This window comes from Colias philodice, chromosome 18 (genome assembly GCF_061535455.1).
Source record: "Colias philodice isolate Cphi_HAF_F1 chromosome 18, ilColPhil1 Martin Lab GWU primary, whole genome shotgun sequence".
In the NCBI taxonomy this organism is placed as follows: Eukaryota; Metazoa; Arthropoda; class Insecta; order Lepidoptera; family Pieridae; genus Colias; species Colias philodice.
Window position 1 is genome coordinate 264330 of NC_143103.1, and position 23810 is coordinate 288139.

Here is a 23810-nt window from a genome sequence, read left to right on the forward strand (position 1 = left end):
GGTTTCCCTCCCAATTATGGTCACCAAGGTCGCGGAGGGCGTGTCTGTGCATTTGTTACAACGCATTGTGTCATTTAATAACCAAAGTACGTAGCAGGACATTCATTACAACGCATATGATAGACTAAGGTGAAAACATTGAAACATTTTTAATTTTTTAATACAGAAAATAACTTACGGAAACTAAGAGGACGTATCATGTAACACTAAACAGATTAATTAAATACATCAGGAAAGAATATCACAATATATTTTAAAATGGTCAATTCGAAAATGTTAACAGTGTTAAGCGCGTGACACACGGTGAAGATACTATAATATTTTATCTTAAGATACTGTTATATTGCACGCCTCATAAGCGAAGCGTTGAGGTGGGTACTACTGTCACTTCGCGCAAAACATCTGATTTTTCAAACTTAAAATGTCTTTATGTATCATACATTGCACTTGTAAGATAATACATACACACACATATTAAGAAAAAACACTATTTTTAACGTTCATGATATTTTTGATTTCATTTTTGTTATTTAAACTAGTTAAAAAACAGTTTAAAAAAGTTCTGTCTTGGACGTCCGTGTGTCTGTATGTGCGGATCCTTTTTCTTGTTAACACGATAGCGACCGAAATACTTTACTAATCGAGTCTTTTTTTTTCTCTTACGCTTGAGTATGCTCAGGAATAGAACCCTTTCATTTTTCAGGGTCTGATTCGATGTGGTTTAATTGTTATTAAATAAACAAAAATAATAATTAATAAATATTTATTAAAAAAAAATTATGAGGCGTGCACTTTTGGATTTTCCAAATTATTTTATATTACAGTATCTTAACGCATCCGGTATCAGCGTTCGGACCATCATTTTTCTTTTTGTCATTGCGTACTAAGACTCCTGTAGAACCGCCATCCTGTTACAAATGACCCACAAAATTTCGCGTCATTTGTAACAGGATGGCGGTTCTACAGGGGTCTTAGTACGCAATGACAAAAAGAAAAATGATGGTCCGAACGCTGATACCGGATGCGTTAAGATACTGTAATATAAAATATAACAGTATCTTAAGATAAAATATTATAGTATCTTCACCGTGTGTGACGCGCTTAATGCACAAATATTTGAAAGAACGATATTTTTCGTACATAAACCTCAATTCAAAACCATATTATCGTGTAGGTAGGTACATTTTGAAAAAGAAAAACTGTATTTTTGCTATGAATTACTATAATATTTAAATCAGATGACGAAAATCTTTAAAAAGTAAACTTAGCGAACAACAATTCAGCAAACTGAAAATTATATTTATTTCTCGTTTCTTGTCCGCTATGCCAAAGGACGTCACATCTTGTAGATCCTCGACCTTACCACCACGCCTCCAACCTCGCCTTGTGTCTACAGGCCGCGGCCATTCAACATAATTGCTGTGAATTCATTGAGACACGGGAAGCAGCTAATACTATTCATATCAATTACAATTAGCAATGAAGAGGCTTTCTTTTGAAGGTTAATAGTTAATAATTATGTACATTTTGTGATTAATTGCGTGATTCAACTGTAACGTTCCTTTTTTTTCTTGCCTTTAATTATACAAATGGTGATGGAAAAATTGTCAACTGATTAAATTAATATTAAGTGTTAAAAATATCCTTAATCTTATAATGTGGTTAGAAGTTACACAAAATTTTGTACACAAAAAGTGACCAGGCCAGATAAATTAATCTAATAGGCTACTGCAATATAAATTTAGCTGTATGTATTCCAAAAAATAACGGATACCTATAACTAAAAGAAACATTTTAAAACCTGAATCTTATTTAAATAAAAGCTTGCTTTTGCTTTATGAATAAAGTTTGTCTCAAAACTTATCCTTGGTACGACAATTACATTCTTAGTGCACAAAAGTTAAATTTTCGTGGTCGTTTTTATATTTTAACTTCTTCTCGTCAAAGACATACGTAATATACCTTTTACTTCAGCAAAAGGGCTTAAATCTTTTTATATTATTTGCAGTTATTTCTCGTACATTTTTGCGCGATAAAATAATTTGATATCTTTAAATTGATTCCCCTATATGTGTCACATTATCCCCTTGGCTATCGCTAGGGTGATGTCATATCATGAAATCACTCGGAAGTCACCCTCTGACCCAGATACTTTACGATCATATTTATAGATAAAGGCTTGGTACTTTACTTTGTTTTATTGTTTTCAATATACAGAAAAATGAGGCAACGCTTTTGTCCTATCTATTAGGCCAGGCTAAAGAATAATATCAGTTCAGAAAATAAAATAGTTTAGCCATTTCTTTTGTTTGCGTTACATACATTTAAGGTATATTTTTCAACATTAAAGTTCTTAATGTTAATCTTTACATATTCTACAAGTTATGGTAACAGTTTCTATGAATAAACCATACTCTCAACGGTTTATCTTTTAAAAATTATGAGCATATAGGTATAACTTAATGAATGAAAAATTACCATAGGCTGTATTCTGTAGTCTATTATCATAGCTGTGGATCGTGAACACAATAACGGTGACTCTTCAAACGAGAGGCTCGGCCTTGTGCGACATTACAGGTATATTACAGGCATTATACACAGGAGAGCTTGGGCGGCAACTAGGGCTGCCAGCTGTGCTATTTACGATAATAAAATAATCTGGGCTGCGGTATTTGTAACTAGCTGTGCTCCATGGTTTTACCCGCAGTGCTCCGCTTCTGTTGGTCTTAGCGTGATGATATTATAATAGCCTATAGCCTTCCTCGATAAATGGGCTATCTAACACCAAAAGAATTTTTCAAATCGGATCTGTAGTTGCCGAGATTAGCGCGTTCAAACAAACAAACAAACTCTTCAGCTTTATAACATTAGTATGGATTTGTGTTTTTAATGTTGCCCATCTGCGACTAAGAGGCGTGCTCTGAAAAAGCTATTATCTACTGCAGAGCCAAGCGTACGCTCTACACGTTTTGATTCCACAAGTTTTAACTCGACTGGCCGGTTGGCTTGGTTGGTAATGGCCCTGCCTTCCAAGCCAGAGGTCGTGGGTTCGATCCCCACCCGGGGCAAATATTTGTGTGATGAACAGATGTTTGCTCTGTGTCTGGGTGTTAATCCATACTAATATTATAAATGCGAAAGTAACAGACAGACTGTAACTCAATCACGCCTAAACTACTGAACCAATTTGCATGAAATATATCTTATCATATAAACTTGTCTCAAGTTAAATAAGACATAATGACACAAAAATGCAATCTAAACAGACTCGTCATCAATTAGCAAGGTACATTGTTTCACTTTCTTCGTACTGAAAGGTTGCTGAAAGGTAAACTTAATTATAAGTTGATAATCCTCCAACTCAAAGGTTCTTTCTTACCTTTGAGTGGTGATTGTGTGAAAATGAATCATACTCAGAGTGAGGGTGACTCGCTAATCTTAATGAGATCTCGCCCTGTAACTTTATGACTGAAAATTATTATTTTGACCTTACTTCTGACCTTGTTTCTAAGGGGTTAATTGCTACTTCGTGCTACGTTATAGAATTTCCTGAACTAATTTTATATTTACAAAAATGCAGAATTGTTCACAATTGCGATTCAACTACCTTACTTTGTGCAGCTTTATTTTCAATGTATAAAAACTAATCACCTTTTGGTTTAAGGGCCGATTTTTAAATCCATGGTTAAAACTGTCAAATACGGCCAAAGAATACGTTTTTAAAATGTTAGTTTTATACATTATTCGACGAATAAGTTTTATCCAAGCATTGAAAAATCGGCCCTAAATCGAAAAGTCAGTTATCATTTTAATTTAATAGAATTGCAGATATTATTCAATCGACTTGCACTCCATAATTTTCTGTATTACTCCTATATATAAACTTAACTTTAAACCTCACAATGGACTCCGGAGTCCGGCTACGCAATACAAGTAGTGGAGTTACCTATCTAGCGCAGTTGGCATTGTTATATAAATTAGTGTCATAGAAAAATTGTTCAAATGCACGTACATTATATCACAATATAAAATTGAATTAAATTGCATTTAATGACGGACAATAGTCACCAGTCATTTCCTTTGTAAATTCTGTAAAGTTATAGTACACAATTTGTTGACGTGTAAAATGATAAAAGAAGAATATTTTTGTATTATTTCCATTTTTTTAAGTGTCTGGTATCTAGATGATAGATACGTAACACGCAATACCTTTGAAATCATTTTAAAAGAAGATGGTTCCAAAGACGAATGTCAACATCAAACTTTTTAGCTATTTATTTTTAAGATCTTGGAATTTCAAAAATTTCGGTAGAGTGCGAGTCGGACTTACGTCACAGGGTTCCATACAAATAAGCTAACAACTGCAAATCACCTCTGAAACTTTCGACTATCTCTATCTATCTACGATAAAGACGGATAGACAGACCCTTTCGATACGGAATCCTACATCTGTCTTTCATCTAGAATTTTTAAATTACACTATAAGTCTATAAATATATCACCTTACAGCCACTACTTGCGTTAACGACTCGGCTAATTGTCTCGAGCGATGTCAACGCGAATTGACCAATTAGCCGCTTGCTCATACTGTTATTAAAATTTATTTATTTTCAACAGCCCTTTGCTATTTATTTACGAGGTTCATGGAAATTATTTAATGGGTAGACTTTGAATTCAGCAATTTGTTCGTATTTTATTTTTATTTGCATTAAATTTTCTGAGATTCGCAGAATGCTCTACATAGAGTATAATTTCCGTTTGAATTTTGTAAAACTAAATCGAAGAAAATCGAAAAAATCGAAGTTCAAATGCCTGATGTAGAAATTAACGTGGCTCAATTGATATAAATAAATCTAGATTCTAAACAGTTCTCATGCTTAAATACACCGATATGTCAATGTGTAAAGTCATATGCAAGGCCTATAATACCACCCAGACTTACGTCATTAACTTGAATGAAACAAACCCCAATTCAAATCCACTCTAAATCTCTAATTACAGAGAATACCAGGCACAATCCTGAATCATCCTTGACATGTAATGAATGCGAGTGCTTGCGAGCTTTAATTAAAACTACAATTACACAATACAAACTGACTCACGCGGGAACATCGCGAAATGAAAAAGAAACATAGTTATTCCAACTATGGTAACTGAACAAGTTCATACAATACGTGCTAGCCGCTTTACTCACTTCAGTCTCATAAATGTAATGAGGATTCTTTTCAAGTTTTTAATTTTGGTGCATTCATGTGAAAATATTATACCTACGCCGAATGGGGTGGATTTTACGCATCAGAGGTATTTTTTCAATGGCTTATAAAACTGCAGTAGGACGCTTTATATTGTAACAATGCACCAAAAATATGTTGTTAAAATTTTACAAATTTATAAATGCAATTTATGGTGCAATTTACTGTTCCCTATTATACAGTTCATAATAAAATAGAGGATAAGTGGAAACTTAAGTAATCCGCTCCATCTCACTAGTTCGTCTACACCAGTCGGGTAATTACCTGACTGTTTGCCATTCTGGATTATATACAACTCTAGAAACATGTTAGCTCAATAACACCTAAATGTACTCACTATCATCGAGCCTCAGCGCCGCAGCAGCTCGCTTCGCATCTGCGGTGGACACGTCATGCTCCACGAAGTACTCCTCGTAGCTGACGTCCACCTCCGCCTCGCTCCACGCCTCGCTGTCGTTGGCTCGGCTGCCGTTCGACTCGATACCTACACGTCTGGCTACTGATATGGGATGCACCTGTGGGGCATCATCACTACATTGTATAAAGTCGCTGCTGCTGTCTGTCCATCCCTACATTTAAATCTATAAAACTACGTAAAGGATTGTGATGAGGTTTTTTTAATAGTTAAGTCAAGCTACTAGTTATTATTCTATGGTTATGTTAAGTTTTCTACAAAGCGGACAAAGCCGCGCGGTAAGAATCATTTCATAGGAAATTAGGCTGAAAGATGTGACTTCATCTGCTCTTACAAGGATATTTTTCATTTCTGCTTCGCTCCTATGATTCCTGAGTAACGTGTTTTAAGTGCTTAAATGTTTTATTTTTTAAATAATTCCTTAGAAAGCAAAGCAAAGCCTGTAGTTAATATATTTAAGGCAGGTACTATTACTTCATGTCGCATATTTTTTGCATTTTTTGCTGGGCACTAATTTGAATGCTGGGAAATATTACCACAGTCTGTCTAACATATTGTTGTACGTCAGTTGTATTTTATCTTGGAAAAATAATACAATACAATAAAATTATTTTCCTTACTTTTACTGCATAATATAAATTTTGCGACAGATACCTTAGTTTGGGGATATACAAGGATGTCGACCAAGTTAATTTGTACAAAGTAATTAAACTAATCAAGAGAAATGACGCAAGCTAGTGCCAAGATTCTGTTTGGTTTGCAAAGGTCCAATTAAGTAGGAGTACATTTTATCAGGATCTGCAAGAATGCCACTTTCCTTCATTTTAAAGCTTTAGATAAAAATAAAACACGCATTTTAACCTATAGTCATAAAATTTGCGTGTTGAATATCTCTATCTATCTCCGTTATCTGCTTGTCCTTCTAATCAGAAAGGTTATCGAATTCTCTCGCGAAATACCCGAAGTATTGAAGGATCTTTAGAGAAATATCCTTCAATACTTCGGGTATTTACTTGTATTTATAGAGATAAATGCCACTAATAAAACCAAAACCTACCACAACAGTCGGCACTCTGAAGATGACGTCAGCGCTGGCGCCCACCAGCAGGGCCAGCACGGCCCGGAGCAGCCCCGCGCGCATCCCGCGCATACCATCGCACACCGCTGCTGACGGGCACGGCTCTGTAACAACGATCTTATAAACAAGTATCCAATACAACACTACAACAACTATGAATCTAAGTACCGATTTTTTTCCTCTACATTCACTGTAAGTACATGTTATTTAGAAATGCGTACCGATTACGCCGCCGATTATCGCAAGGCCTTTAATAGAATTGGACAAACGATAGCCAAATATATAATTAGATTTGAACATTAGTATAACATTCAATATTATGGGAATTAGAACTCCATTAAGTTGGTTCACATCTGCCATTAAAAAGCAGGTCACAAGCAGTCATGATAAGCAATTATTTTTCTAGTTGGATAATATAAATACCAAGCGGCGTTTCATAGGGTTCTGTTAATGGACCATTATTGTTTCTCACATGTATCAATGATATCCCAATCTGTTGCCATAAAAATCAATAAATATGGTTTACAGACGATATCAAAACTTAAATTTTTTTACTTGAATTTTCTACCTTTTATTTTTTGTGGTCCGATATCTCTAAAAGTAAGGTAAGGTCACGTTGTTTATTGAATAAATGGGTGTTATTTCGTATCAAATTGCATTCAACCTCGAGGAATCTATCAAGTGTAACTCAGTAAACGTAACGCGAACCCACGTCGACAATCGTCGCTCGTGATTTCTTTTCCAATACATTTATGTCCTTGATAACAAGTACTCTAATAAGAATTTATCTTTATACCAAGAGTATGGTACATTTCTGATAAACTATTCTGCTGCAAAAAAAATGTGAATTCATATAAATACGTTGAATGAATCGCGTTTAAAAAAAACATTTCAATTTAAAAGCATTCACATATTCTATAAAACAGCAAAATAAGTGCATTAATTAGACACTTATGAATTAGCAAATCTTTAAATACACGAACATAAATACTTACATTTACCCAACATCTAAACGGTGACACAATTTCATTTGAATTCAATTTTTAATATCATAATTAATAATAATAATTTCGACATCAATTGATTTAAAAGTGCGTAAAATCTACAGTCAAAATTTAGTTATTAGATCGTGCTAACTCAATCAATGAGCGAATCAATTGTATAGCGTCTAATTCAGTTATTAGTTATTACATTGAATGCTAATAATCTGACTCACCCATTGACCGTCTGCACATTCATTCTTAAACATTTGTGCACCTGATGCGAATCTTCATCAATAGTATTGCATCAAATGTCGTGTGTTATGATTTTACTGGACCTATGTTTCGTTCAATAAATTTTTCCAAAGTTCAATTAGCTATTTAACAATATTTTCATGTTTTTTTTTTAATAACATTATTCTCCTAAATTCAGAACACAAGGATATTGTTCTTTATTCCATTATTCAAACAGATATTATTTACTGGGAGTAAAGTTTTCCAAATATTACAGTTAAATAATAAACATTCCTACAAAGTTTGCACTGCTGATCTTTCATAAAAGTCATCAAATTTCAATTCAAAACGTTTTCCAGAAGGTTCTAGAAGGAAATCGCATACACATGACCTCTTACGAATTCCAGAGAGCAATGCAACAGTCGTTAGGTTTCCATGTGGACAGGGCATTAGCAATCAAATCACGGTGCACCTGCGCTGCATCGCGACACGTAGTGAATGGATCCGATATCTAAACCTTCGCTGTGTGTAATGGTCCATTTTCTAAGCCAAAATAATAGCCAATAGTTAGCCAGTTTATTAAGATACGTGGAGGAAGGCATGGTGTGGGACCATAATATAGGAAATATATGTATTTCTTATTAGATATACCAAATAAACAAAAATAATAACAGGCTACAGAGCCTAACGTATAAAAGTTATTTACTACTCTGAGGAGCTTTTACGAGGTTGTTTTTTGCGTAATACTAGTTCTTTTTTTTATAAGGAAAGCAATATAACTTCTCATAACAACAACCTCGTATAAAAACCATCACCAGGCAAACTTAGAGTTCCGACCATTTTGTGATAAACAGGGAAAAATAAATGTTTTATATTTTTGTTCCAAGGCGTAACCCATTGAGAAATTATAGCATTAAAATATTTTACTTAGTTTTACAATTTGAAGTACGAATATTTCTATAGATAATTTTATAGATTCCTAGACAGCTAGTTTTGTACGGAACAACAAAAACTAAAGCCATCTAAATAGTTTATTTTCATGGCGGCTATGATGTGTGAGTAATATTTTTGTGGAACCTTGGCCGATAAGTGCGGAAAGCACTTCTCTATGCAGTTAACATCTCGTAAATCTTCACAGCGCCGCTGACAGATCGTAAAAGTTTTACGAATTGAACTAGTCGATAGGGAATAATGGATTCGGGCACTTTCAACGAGGTCAAGTATGCAATATTATGTAGGGAACGTCAATAAAAATTGATGTTTGATTTTATAACGATTTATGTGTGCTTACATGTTGACGCGATTTATTCCTCACATATACCAAATATTTTGCACACGAAGTAGGTAGGGAAGTAAAGTATTTTCTTTTACTAGAAAGCTCTATAAATCGCTGCTCTACAATTATGTATCTTAATAAGCAGAATGATTTTTTTTTAACAAATGAACTGAAAAACTAGATAATAGGGTTTTATGTTTGTAACTTTTAAAATACTATTATACTTTATATATATATTAATACATGCAAAATTAAAAGCATATAATATAATAAAAATCCTGCACGTCGCAGTCAAAAACCGTGTGCTTACATTTAAATGTTACGAATTAACATTAGTTAATCCGCTTACCCCAAAACACGAATGCTGACCTCATCCATAAGGGTTAGCATACACTTGAATAACGTTCCGAAGGGTCACAGTCCCACTGACACCGGCCCTAACTAACGTGACTTTAATTTTAATGGAATCGTTGCTCGTGTATTTATTTTAATTGCACATTTAAGCCCTGTTTTGAACGAATTTATTCAGTTATACTTTTTTTCAAGTTATAGTTGTTTAATTAATTAATATGCTTTGTTTCAATGCATAATGTGTGCGTGTAACTTTTGTGCTTTAATATCTCTTGCGCAGTTGGCTATTCTCTATAGATTCGAAGCCATAAACGAAATTCAATCGGGAAACTATTATTATTAATTCTTTATACATTTGTGCATATATTTTCGCATATTATAAACCTAGAACACGAGATACTATTTAGGTAATATTTGCTAGATACAGTATAGACGGTGTATTTTATAATCCCAATCTTACTCTGATAATAATTCTTATCGTATATTCTAGTTCCTGTACAAACGTATTTGCACAACTACAGTATACCTAAGCGTAGGTTTCAACGTTTATTTTTAGAGTTAGATGAAATTTTAAATAAAAATATAAAAAAAAGAGCTAATAGAGCAGATTATAATGAATAATTTTTATCAATCCTTGAATACCCATGCAACTTCGTAGGTATAAGTAAGTCATAAAATGAATAATTCCAGTTAGTATTATTCGCATTAACTTTTATATTTTTTTTACGTAAATTACGCCTTCATAATTTCTTCTTCCTTTCTTCCACCGCACAGGACTGGTCTGAATATGTCGAACGCATATAAAATCGCAAGTATCAGCAAGCAATTTAATCAATCTAGCTCTACCAAGAGCTCTTTTAGATACGTAAATAGAAACATCTAAGAGCTGCTTTACTAGCACAGGTCTTACTGCATATAGAGCGGACTAAGTTCTTACTGCATATAGAGCGGGTAAGTGAAACGTTTGAGTATTACGTAAAGCTCTCTACTTAATTCGAGTGCTTCGAGTGAGCCAAATGTACCTATAAAATTTGGAGCACTGAAAGAATTGTTAATGCTGAGTTTTCAATTGCTCTATTTATGTTGACAAGTGAAATGTTTAATAGTTTAAAATATGGGTCTACAATTAAAGTCAATATTGAAAGTAGCAACCTACTATTTATGTGAGGAATAACAGGATGAATCGCAGGATATTATATCGATATATGTACCTAAAACTTATTTCTAATATTTTTCTTGCTTTTGATATTCATTCATAATAGGTTTACACCTATAACATCAAAAGCTACAAAAAACTAGAAATTTCATTTATATTTAAAAAAACTAGTCTTATTTATTATTAAAAAACGTAATACATAGCCCATTTTTAAGCCTCTTAATTTTTTATTATAGTGGAATATAAACCTCCCAACTACTTAGTTATATCCATCCGTATCGCACGTTAAACTTAGATAAAGCATGTTTGTCAACCGATAAGCGAACCGCTTCACTTCAGCTTTATTACTGCACTGCATTAGCTTATTGCACTTACCTAGCTAACCTAACTTGCAGCTTATTTATATTTAAGTGCATTTCAAACAATATATAAAATGTTTAACTATATCACATAGGTATCGTTTTATACCGGGTTTTGTGGACAATAGTTTGTTAAAAAGTAAAAGCACAAATCAAGAGATACTGACGATCCGAGAAATAATATTATCTAGACTAAATAAAAGTTACATCAAAAATTAAAAAATATCTATCCTATTAACCAAAACGGTAAATTTTGTTAAGGTAACAAGTTTCCGTTTATGGGCTAAACGCCTGATAAACTAAAACTAAACACATGGATAACTCACGGCACTTAATATTTTCTTCACTTTAAGACATAACACACACGAAACAACTTGTGCGAAAATAGTAATTGTGCAACTTTAATTCGAAGACATCTGTAAAATCGAAATCAAGTTCAACGACCCCTGGCACCCCAACTTTAGCAGCAGCAGGGCGGCAGGTGGCACCCTCGGCTGCGAATTGAGGTCAACCGTGAATAACTTATAACTACACTAGGTATCTTGTATTCAATATTTATTCGTTACCAATGAAAACGAAAAAACATTTGTAAATTTAAATGTTACCGGTATTAATATAAAAATTTGGCCCAAAATATTCAAGGACTTGTTGAAGGTTAAGAGCTTATTTTTCGTTTGTGAAATTGACAAAAGATACTCGTAACCTTTACTTGCTGATTAACGTTAATTAAGAAGTAACTAATCAACACTTTACTTGGAGATGGTGAACGAGGCCCTAATTCTTAAGGTTACACACAAAATAAAGGGTTGTACAAAAAAGCGTGTTTAAAACAGCTGGTAATCTTTCGAACGAGGCGCTTTTTACAAATCAACCATTATTACGTAATTCCGTTTATCGAGAAGAAACAGCAAATAAATAGCTCTGCAAATTAAAAGGAAACAGACGTTAACTACTGCTCCACTTAATAATGCAAACACGTTATCAGCGTACCTCCAGGAGATATAAACTTCACTATAAATTATTCTCAAGTTGACCAATGCTTTCTTCCAAGACCCATACAGACACATAGACCACAGACTAGATAACAGTAAACCTACAATATCACTTCTGGCGGAATATTTTATTTCTCTATTATTTGAGCAAATTTCTTATTTCCTTGAGCAAAGACGCAATTCAATTTGGCATTTCTTTGGCACTCAGCAAATTACCCTTTTATTGAGGTTACCTAAATAGTTTCCTGAAAGCACTTGACATCAAATACTTGAAGCTTGAAAGGAAATTGAAGAAATAATTTGAAGCTAACGGGAAGGAAAATTCCATTAATTAATGACTGTTTAATTAAGTTTGATAAATGTCTTACATAACTACAGTAGTTGACCTTATTTTACTTAAATGAAAAATATCCTATTTCAATTATAAGTTTAATTCATATTGAACCCTATCTGGCTCTATCTATATTAAGCATTTCATCAAAATTCGTCGCCACTTACGTCTCTTTGAATAACAAGCAAAGGAGAATTACATATTCAAAGACATTGCTATATAGGCTAGCAGACGAAGAAGGTTATTGATTATTTCTATTATTAAGTGTCCCCACGGCCTGAACAATACAAGCTGGTAGCATCCGGCTGTCCGCACCGACAATGCTTCATTCATGCCGCACCCACGTGCTTCGCTTTCAATGTTTACACGTACTAGACCAACCCAGTTCTGACTACCTTTTAGCTTTTATCTTTGACCTTTTTAAGTTAAAGTAGATTGCGGCTTCTTCTTACTTATTACTTTTTTTTAAAGTAAAATATAGATGTATGTATTAGACGTTAAGATTTGATAATTATTAAATACTAGATTTCCGCCCGCGGCTTCGCCCGCGTTTGCAAAGGAAAACCCGCATAGTTCCCGTTCCCGTGGGATTTCCGGGATAAAAACTATCCTTTGTGTTAATCCAAGTTACCCTCTATGTGTGTGCTAAATTTCATTGTAATCGGTTCAGTAGTTTTTACGTGAAAGAGTAACAAACATATATTAGATATTAGATATCAAGATGGTAACTTATAAGAAACAAATGTTGACACCGAAATAAACAGACAGTAGATTTTTTCGGACACTTCTGTGCTCATAAATGTTAAATGAAAATGTTCAGACACTTAAAACACTATTTCCAATTAGCAGTATACATTGAATAGCAAGAACGGCTAAACTCCAACCCACGCAGTAATTATCCAATCAAGCATCTTTCGCACTTGGGTATATTTTTGTAACAAATCACAAATGTACGAATACTACATAAAATGCTTGAGCTCTACACTTATGTGATACTTATATGAACAACATAGAGAGTAGAGCATATATATTTACATGCTTAATAATAATTCCATAAACATAATCTTGAGCTAAATTGCAGTTTGTAATAAAATCTACATTACAGCTTTCATGTAGCTTCGCAAAACGTATATTCGCGAAGTTCACCAAAATTATAAACAATATAGAGCCAGGACTTCCCCTTTCCCATCTTATACCTAGAACATGAAACGTTACATACACCAAAATAAATATTTGCAAGAAATATAATACTTATGTCTGTTTAAGTGATAAGCGGTTCCTGTTATTAGCACAGAGCGAGTATACGCTTGTATCATTGGATGGAAGCCGGAAGGGCCATACAAAGCGGCGCGTTATGCAGCCGGTGCGCCTGCGCATCGCACCAAGTTATTAAATATATCTGTCACGCAATCGATTGGATGAATGTACTGTGACACAGGTGGAGAAATCGCGACTCTTGTTGAACATAACGTTTTTTTATTATATTCTATGTTATTGATATTACCTCTGAGAATGTATGCTACAATTACCTATAACACTAATTTGATAAAGAATTCTATTGTGACTCTACAACAACTCTACTTTCGATTGCTATTAAAATACGTAGTTCCGACACAGTTGACAGATATATACTACGTACATACAGTTAGGAAACTAAGCCCCCCCCATGAAATTATGACGTATAGCTATAGGGCTGTTACTTTTTGATATTTAACCGACTTGAAAAATAAAGGAGAAGGTTATCAATTCGGCCTGTATATTTCTGTTTGCTTTTTTTCACAGTTGATTTTGTGGTAATTTGGAGATTAAAACCCGTTAAAATACAAAAATGGTGTAGCCTAAATATGAATTTACAAGAAGAAACAATCCGAATTAATACAGCTTGTAAAAGTAAATACGTTTTTATCAGTGCTATATTTCGAAATCTAGTTTTGTTATGGACGCCGAAGGCTATTTAATGTACCTAAATTATTTATAATGCTTGATATTTGTATTATACATATATTCAATAATTATTTTAAACCAGAATTTACAATACTTGTATGTAGGTATACCTACTAAATTATTTTTAAAACGATAAATTAAATTAAATTAAAAAACACAAAATATGCAAAAATAAATTAAAATTATTATTATACGAGCATAGAACCTCTACCTTTTTGTTTTAGGAAGAAAAAGAAAATAGTTTGACAGGCTTAGTGCTTGACAAAGTGGAGACGCCACGTATCGATAAAAATACAATAATTATAATATCTATCTTTTTCTTCCCTAATATTTACGTAATTATGCACATAAATTTAAACAAGATTTTTTTAAGGTTTCCTTTTTTTATATTTTCGTGCTCTTCTAGATTGCGTAAAAAATAGATGCGATCTTTAAACAGACTGGACTCTTAATAGGTACTATTTGTAGCTATCATTTTGATAGAAAATATGTCAACATAATATAAAACTCATACAGCATACTGCCATATCTATAGAAATTAAAAAATAGTCTCTTTTTAACTTGTAGTCTGATATGGTATTTACAAATATATTTATTGAACGGGCTACAAACTGAAACAATCGATATTAATTTAATGTGAATTGACATCACTTTAAACTTTTTTCCATACTATATTCAAAATCTGTGGATGTGTCACCCGCTACTATCGATCCCCCTCAATACCCTTGCATTGTAAACACGCTTGATGGGGGGAGCCATTTCGAACATTTTGTATGAAGTTTCCTTACTGTATGTATCTGTATATTGTGGTTCCGACTTCCTAACTGTCAGAATATATCCGCTATAGAATTTCAAGACTGATATATTTACGGGAAAAGCGTCATCTATTGTCATCTACAGTTCCTCATTTCCAAATGGGCCTGTTTTAATAAATTGCATTCGTCACGCTAGGCATTAGCATTAGCGGTAATGAGACAATTGCAAAAGCTGCAATCTTCGTGGAAACGAGGATATCCTGCTTACAGGAATCACGAGATGTGTAATGTAACACTTACGGTTTCAGACGAACCGGAATGTTTTGATAGTGTGGAAGGTCATTAATCGATTTCTTTAACAATTTAGTGGCTGCCTATTTTACAATATTTACCCACGATATAGGTAGAACGGGTTACCTTCATAGTATGGCTCTTGATACCGATATTTGTTACAAAAGTGAAGGAATAGGTTTGCAAAAAAAGTACTTACCGTATTACTAATACGGCTAATTTGTAAGAAAGATAGAGATAGAGAACTATTTTTAAAACAATCAAAATCGAATTAATATGATAAATGGTTAGAACGTTTACTAATTCGATTAAGGTCCGGCCTTTCTCAAAACAGTAGGTAAAAACGGGATGTCAGGCGTCACTGATATAATCTTACTAATTAATTTTCCCTTCAAGCAAAATGCTGTCAACCGTTATAAAATCGGTTACATAAGATATTTTTTAACGTTCCATCCATCATAATCATAAAAGATATTTATAGAAACAATGACAAAAATAAACGATTCAAAATGACCGTGACACATGAATTTAAAGCCAGTGTCACTAAATACATACAATACAAGTATATGTAATTAATATTCTATGAATAACAATGTATCGGTTACGATAAATAGATGCAGTGATTGCCAGTCGATTCACTATTGTTTTTAATAAGAAGTAACATATTTTCTAAAAGATTTCAAATATAGAGTAGAGCGCTATCTATATTTATCCTTTCCTAGTACCAATTTTTCTTTTATAACATTTTCCTAATCGTCTTTACCATTAGACCATCAAATCGAAGGCTATTATTTAATAATTTGGGTAACAAAGAGCTAGTAAATTATTCCAACTACGGAGATCTTGGGCTTTTTGAACCAATTATAAGGTGTAAAAATTATACAATGACGCATGTCCTCTATAATAAAGTAGCCGTAAAAAGTGTATAATAAAAAGGTTCCACGCATATTGTTAAGGCGTGACACTTCATCGTTCCTTTGTTCCTAATGAATTTTCGTCATCAAAAGCCGATTCGTCATGAGCCATGCAACAAGACAGACGTGAGAAAGTGTCCCCAGTGTTGCCGCGTTTTTCTCCATTGTGTGCTAATCAGTAACATAGGTGTAATGTACGTAGTGTGGAGTGCAGGTGTAAAATTACCTACTTTGTAAAGGGCTTAGAAGGACTTAAGGTGTCTTTATACTAATGTTTCTATGCGCCTAAGACGGCTTAATGTCTGACTGATCACAAATAGGGTAGGTAATAGAATATTCTTATAAACGAGACTCTAAGCTCAACGAATTCAAGCCTACCTAGTAACTAATAAAATAATCTGTGCTTTATGTACCTACACTCATACAACGACAACCAACGCATAAGAAAACACCTAGTACCAAAGATTTTACCGATGAATAGTTAATAATGAATCGATTTAATACTATACCACAATACAAGGTTAAGCGCCATATTGAAGCAGTTAGTGTTAATGCGTGGAGTTATGACGATAATGCGTAATTAATACGCACATTACGTCTTATCGATACAGTTTGATATCCTAATTATATCCATTTGTTTTAGAAGTAATTAAAACATTTTATTATCCAATAAGCGATCGTCGAATTTAAACTACGTTTAAGCCTGTAGTAGACAAAGTTGTAATAATTAAGAATTCCTCGACGAATATCCGTTACAAAATCCGTCTATTTGTTACCGTATATAATATTGTAAGAGCCTACACTGATATTTTTATGAGCTCTCTCACAATGTTTTCCAACCGTTCCGAAATATTGATCCATACATAAACAATCGTGATTTGAAGTACGTTTATTATTAAACAATGATTAGTTCAAGTATCCAGAAATAAGAAGCAATACTGGGATTATACACTTGGGAATTTGGGATACAGAATGAATGACTTACGTGGCAGTGGAATTTTTAGTGTACTTCAAAAATGTAGAGGTATTCAAGTATTCAACTTAAAATTATGGATTTTTGTGTTTATACTAAGGCATAATAATATAATGTATACGTATTAGATAGGAAAATAGGTTTGATTTATCAAATTTATATACACAAACCCATAGTAAGTATCCAAGATACTTTTTTATACGACTGAATAATCTGTCATTGAATTAGGTATATTCTTCCGGTTTTTTTTACAGGAAGGGAAGGATACTAGTATGTGTATGTCGAAACTGGAAATTAGAAATAACTGAACTTACAATATAAATAATAATTAATGTTGTTATAGCGTTAGCAATGGTTTTATTAATCCCCTCATTATAGGAAACGTGATGTGGCTTTGTAAAAATGAACATCCATACTAATATTATAATTAATGCGAAAGTAACTCTGTCTGTCTGTCTGTTACTCAATCACGCCTAAACTACTGAACCAATTTGCATGAAATTTGGTATGGAGATATTTTGATACCCGAGAAAGGACATAGGCTACCTTTTATTGCGAAATATGTACCACGGGCGAAGCCGGGGCGGACCTCTAGTATTATTATAACTTATAAGGTTGTTTTATATTCAGCGTTAAATATAAAAATAAAGTGTTTATTATAAAACAAATCAATAATTTAATGGCGCTTGCAGATAATTAACTCGGGAAAGAATTGAATTACTCGCAATTAAAATCTTTATTGTCAACTTTTTACATAATATTGTGTATTGTGTGACCTACATCATATTATTATTCACAATATTATTCAATTATCTATAAAGCAAATTCCCTGTTTTCATGCTATTGCCAAATTCAATTGATTTGATGAATTTTTTGGCTCATTTTCTTAAGATATTTTCAACTGGATCATGGTATGAATAGATAGTTACACTATGAAGCGTGTAAAAAATAATTTGGAAAATCCAAAAGTGCACGCCTCATAATTTTTTTTTAATAAATATTTATTAATTATTATTTTTGTTTATTTAATAACAATTAAACCACATCGAATCAGACCCTGAAAAATGAAAGGGTTCTATTCCTGAGCATACTCAAGCGTAAGAGAAAAAAAAAGACTCGATTAGTAAAGTATTTCGGTCGCTATCGTGTTAACAAGAAAAAGGATCCGCACATACAGACACCGACGCCCCCCGCGAATAATCCGGTAATGACCTATTACGGGGTTCTTCATGTTATGCGTTTTTCGGCATCTAGAAGTTAAAATACACCATGTAAATTTTTTTCAGAATTTTTCTATCTTTATTTACGAAGATATAAAAAACTACGCGTTTATTCCATAAAATAACATTAAAATGTATTTGAAACGAATAATATGGTTTTAGATCTTTACGAAAAATAATATCAATATGATTTGACAGTAAACGTTGTTACGATATTATTCAGGTAAAAAGTTTTCTACATTATTTAATTAAGTGCTAGTACAGGATTATTCGGGGTTTTATTAAGAAATCGATTTCCCGCTACTTTCATTATGGAGTGCAAGTATGCAAGGTATTTTTTTAAACACTCTTTCTATTACTGAGCAAATGATTTACACAGCCTTAGAAAAAATTAAAAGAGATGAAAGTTTGATAGATAAACGAGGCAGGCATCAGAATAGACCACATCGAAACCTTCATCTTCATCTTCATTAGATGCTGGTCGTCCGACTCAGGTTCTACCTGCTGCCCAAAATAAGCCCCCATCAGCATGGCTTCATGCCACAGAGGAGCACCGAGGACGCCCTCTATAGACTAGGTAGCCACATCAGAAATAAGAGGGAGGAGAAGAAGATTTCTGTTGTGGTATCTCTAGACATAGAGGGAGCCTTCGACAGCGCCTGGTGGCCAGCCATAAAGGTTCGGTTGGCCGAAGTTGGGTGTCCGGGGAACGTAAGGCGGATGATCAGCAGATACCTGAGTGGAAGAGGTGTGAAAGTTAGGTATGCGGGTGTGGAAGTGAGTAGAGAGACCAACAAGGGGCGCGTGCAGGGTTCCATAGGTGGGCCGCTCCTGTGGGACCTCTTGCTGGATCCTCTGCTGTGGATGTTAGAGGAGATGGATGTGTTTTGTCAAGCTTTTGCCGACGACATTGTGCTAGTGTTTGATGGAGATACTGCTTTAGAAGTAGAGACGAAGGCAAACTGCACATTGAGGAAAATTGACGAATGGGGTGTCAGAAATAAACTAAAATTCGCGCCACACAAGACATGTGCCCTGCTCTCGACACGAAAATTAAAATTTGACAGGCCACGACTTGTAATGGGGAGTGTGGACATCCAATATTTCGAAAGTATAGATAGATGATACTGGGCCTTACTATTGATGGCGGCCTGACATTCAACGCCCATGTCGGGAGCGTTTGCAAAAAGGCAATCGCCCCTTATAAGCTATTAGCAAGAGGAGCTAAAGTAAGTTGGGGGCTTAACCCCCAAGTAGTTAAGACTATATATATCGCAGTTATATAACCGACTATATTGTATGCATCAGCAGCGTGGGCACCCAAAGCGGGAAAGATGGGGGTCCAAAAGAGGCTTAACACCGTTCAACGGGGTTTTGCCCAGAAGATCTGCAGAGCATATCGGACTGTCTCCCTGAACTCTGCGATGCTGTTGGCTGGGATTCTCCCTCTTGACCTCAGGATACTCGAAGCTTCGACGCTTTATGAGATCAAGAGTGGTGTGTCGCACCCGGCGGTGTTGAGGGACAGGGAGATGGAACGAATGGCACCCGCGATACGGACCCACATACGGCAGAGCAAGTAGAGCTGGGGTTTGGCTTGATAGATGCTTATACCGACGTGGTGAACAGCCACGTCTTCAGGGTCTATAGGAACGGCAGCAAGATTGCGGCCGTCGAGTCGGAGCCGCCCTTTCCGGAAACCGGATTACGATCTGTGTCCTGTTTCATTCGTCAAGCGTATTTTGGGACAGGATACGATCAGCGAATGGGACAGGAGAAACGATGTAGGAAGAACGGCCGGAGTCGCGAAGCCCTTTTTCCCAAGCGCTGCTGCTGTATACAAGGTAGTCGCGAAAAAGACATCACACACCACACCACACAAGTACTGACTGGTCACGGCGGATTCGCCTTCTGTGAGGTTCTGATGAGGATTCTGATTACATTTTTAACTGTAATAGGACCATAGTATAATTTTCATGACTGTGTAATCATGTGTAATAGTCGTGTTTTCAGTGCAGTGTCTATTTTCTATGATAATAATAACTATCGTGTTTTGTGAAACAATCCATAGTTGTTTCATTTACTAAAATGTCCTGTATTTCATAAAACATACTATAATAATCATCAAATAATACTTAAGTAAACTATTCGAATAAACAGTAATAGTTATAACAATAAAATGTACGTTACTGTTAAACAATCGAATAACCAAATAATAGATTATTACAAATGTTCAGTATACAAAACAAATAACACGAATATTAGCGCAACAAGATTTTACTGTTGCCGTCGAAAATATAAATTTACACGAACAATATCGTAAGTGACATTACTGACCAGAGCTTGACCTACACTAGTATAGTAAAATGAATCCAGTTAAATTATAACGAAGCCCTTGGGACTACTTAAATTTTGTTGAAATAACCAGATAGCTGAAAAAATTAGCTTCCATATGCGATATTAAAAGTCTCTGATACTTGTTGTTTAATGGAGTTATTAAGGAAAAATGGTTTTTTATTTTTCCTGAACATTTACACTTTTACGATTACCGGATTATTCGCGGGGGGCGTCGACACACGGACGTCCAAGACAGAACTTTTTTAAACTGTTTTTTAACTAGTTTAAATAACAAAAATGACATCAAAAATATCATGAATGTTAAAAATAGTGTTTTTTCTTAATATGTGTGTGTATGTATTATCTTACAAGTGCAATGTATGATACATAAAGACATTTTAAGTTTGAAAAATCAGATGTTTTGCGCGAAGTGACAGTAGTACCCACCTCAACGCTTCGCTTATGAGGCGTGCAATAGTCGAATGCTTAATAACATTAGTGTTTATCTAAATGTGAAATAGCTCGACATGAAGGCTTTTTATCAATCAGGTATAAGTGTCCTCAGTGATTATCAGAGCGTAACAATGCAATGGTAAGCCAAAGCACAGTTACCTACCTCCGTCAAACTTAGCAAAGCTTTTTTTGTTTTTAAGGAAAACCAGGAAAATTTACGTTGCATAATGCATTACAACTAACTATGTAATTAATCCAATTTTTCGATTTATACAGTACTATAATTTTACGTTACATTTTCTCGGCGAAAACTTAATAGTTTGTATTTTCCAAATATATGATAGAGAGATTTATATCGAAAAATACGAATTTGTAATTCATTAGTAAAGAAACACTTTAATTCCTCCCAGTTAAATCTAGCTTGTTCAATTTGAACTTTTAAAATAAACGTATCGAAAATCTTTCATTGCGACTTCTCCTGTCCTTCCAAAAGCCTCAGTTAAAAATATTCAAAGTCAGTCTTAATAGATTATTAAGAGCTAGAGAAAAAACGTTTACAATGTTGATTGGCCCTCGAGAAGCTCTCGAGTGGAGGCGAGTGGCTGGATGGTCTTCGGCGGAGAGTCTTTAGCCTTGTGCTAATAACTATTAGTATTGTTTTATATTATCTGCACTAATAATTCAACTGCTGCTAAATGTGCTAAGCTAGCTGAAACATTGGCTAGACAGCGACTCTTGTTTGTTCATTTGCGATATTGTCAAGGTTAGGTAATTATTTTAATTCGAAAGTTTCGCGATTTTCATAACATTGAAATGATTTTTTTTATAAGATTGGTCGTAATGTTTAAACTCGAAAGATTATGTAAATTATTTGCTGAGTCAAAAGCTACATTATCCATTTTTAATTTAGATTATTTTTTATCCTAGATATATCCGGGAGGAGTGGCTTGTTCATTAATAATGTTAATACCTACTAAAGTAACTCTACCTATCTGAAACTTTATATCGTCTCAACGGAAAGCTAGTAAGTAATGTATAGCATGGTTTTACGAGTAAATACCAACCAATTATCGTTGAATTATAACGAAAAGCTCAAGTAGATAGGTAGTAAGAATGTGATTAACAAATTCGTAATCACATAAGAGTCACTATAAAATCTATTGTGAAGGACTTAGAATACTTTTTGCCTCAAAGAGTGCGTGAATGGAAAGGGGATGGAAAATAGGGGAAACTAACGTTCCTCGATAAGGACAAGTGAATTCCATGAAAATATAGGTAGATTGTAGAATATGTACTGAATAGGTAGTTACTACTCTTAAAAAATTACAGTTTTATCAAATGTTTTAAAGTATTATTAGATAATCATTTCGAAGTTAATAACTATATAGTAAATACTAAATAGTTAATTTTTTAATTGGACTATCATTATTTTTTTGACAAATTTATCCAATAAATTATTTAGCAGTTTTTTATGGATAAAGAGAAAAAAATAAATAGAATAATTTAAGGTTTTAAAGTAATTTTTTATTTTTTACATTCTATTATATTATGTTCCTATAGGTATATATGAGAGAAAGTTGAAAGAAAATAAGGTTTTAATTTAATTTTATCTTTGCAAGATTTCACTACGAGTCCTTGCATCTCAGTACCTAAATAAATAAGTATAGCTACTATTAAGTTTCAAGTTATAAAATTTATTTTAATGCTTTATAAAATTAAAATGAAATATTATTTAAATACGTGCGACGAAAGTTATTCGAACCTTTTAATAAAAGTCTCATTCAATAAAATCTTATAAGTCAACATCCAACAAGTCGCTCCTTTAGAAAATATCTATCTATCCCTTTACTACGTGAAAATCAAACTTAAAATTTGAATAATACTTACAGATTTTCGTCCAGCAATACTATTCTATCTCCGACAGCAGTAGAACCCACAAAATATATCAATCACATTTATAAAAGCAAGTTTTATGTTATTATTGATACATGTTCTACACGCGACGGGCGAAAAGCATCGAATGTACGGAATGTAAACAATTTTATTAGCTGTTTTGTACGCGTGCGCTGCGCCGCGCCGCTACTCGCTGACTGACAATGACAGTTGACTTGAAAATTGGCGCCAAACCAAACTTATTGGCGGCAATTTGTTAATTGGCTATGGACTGATTCTATCTTTACGACTTCCTTTTTGTGAACTTTTTGTTTTTCAATAGACGAATTAAAGGGTTTCTTCAGTTAAAAAAATGGTGACAAAATATGTTTTATATTAATAATTATTAATAATATGTTTAAGATGATAGGGCAGCGCTTAATTTACTTCGTATTAACAATGCGTATAAACACTTTGAAATCCATTGAGATATAATATATATGGAGACGACACCGCCTACATCACTTATGTTCCGCTCAACATACGCCATATGGCGTATGTTGAGCGGTTTTTTTTAATGGTTTTATAGTGACACGCATCAAATATGCATTCGTGTGTGTTACGATA

The 23810-nt window shown here is 33.9% G+C and overlaps 1 protein-coding gene across 2 annotated transcripts in view; it reads right to left on the minus strand.

Moving 5' to 3' along the window:
- The window catches only part of LOC149480203 (uncharacterized), a 29529-nt gene extending 6138 nt beyond the window's left edge, over window positions 1-23391 (minus strand). For both annotated transcript variants that reach the window (XR_016317084.1, XM_089706962.1), the window contains exons 1-3: window positions 23199-23391; window positions 6725-6849; window positions 5590-5767 (exon numbers count right to left, since the gene is read on the minus strand). Coding sequence is in view for 1 of the 2 variants with exons in the window: in XM_089706962.1 (XP_089563088.1) it covers window positions 5590-5767; window positions 6725-6817 (271 nt within the window). In the remaining variant the exon portion in view is untranslated. The remainder of the gene's footprint in view (window positions 1-5589; window positions 5768-6724; window positions 6850-23198) is intronic.
- Between the last annotated feature and the right edge of the window lie 419 nt (window positions 23392-23810).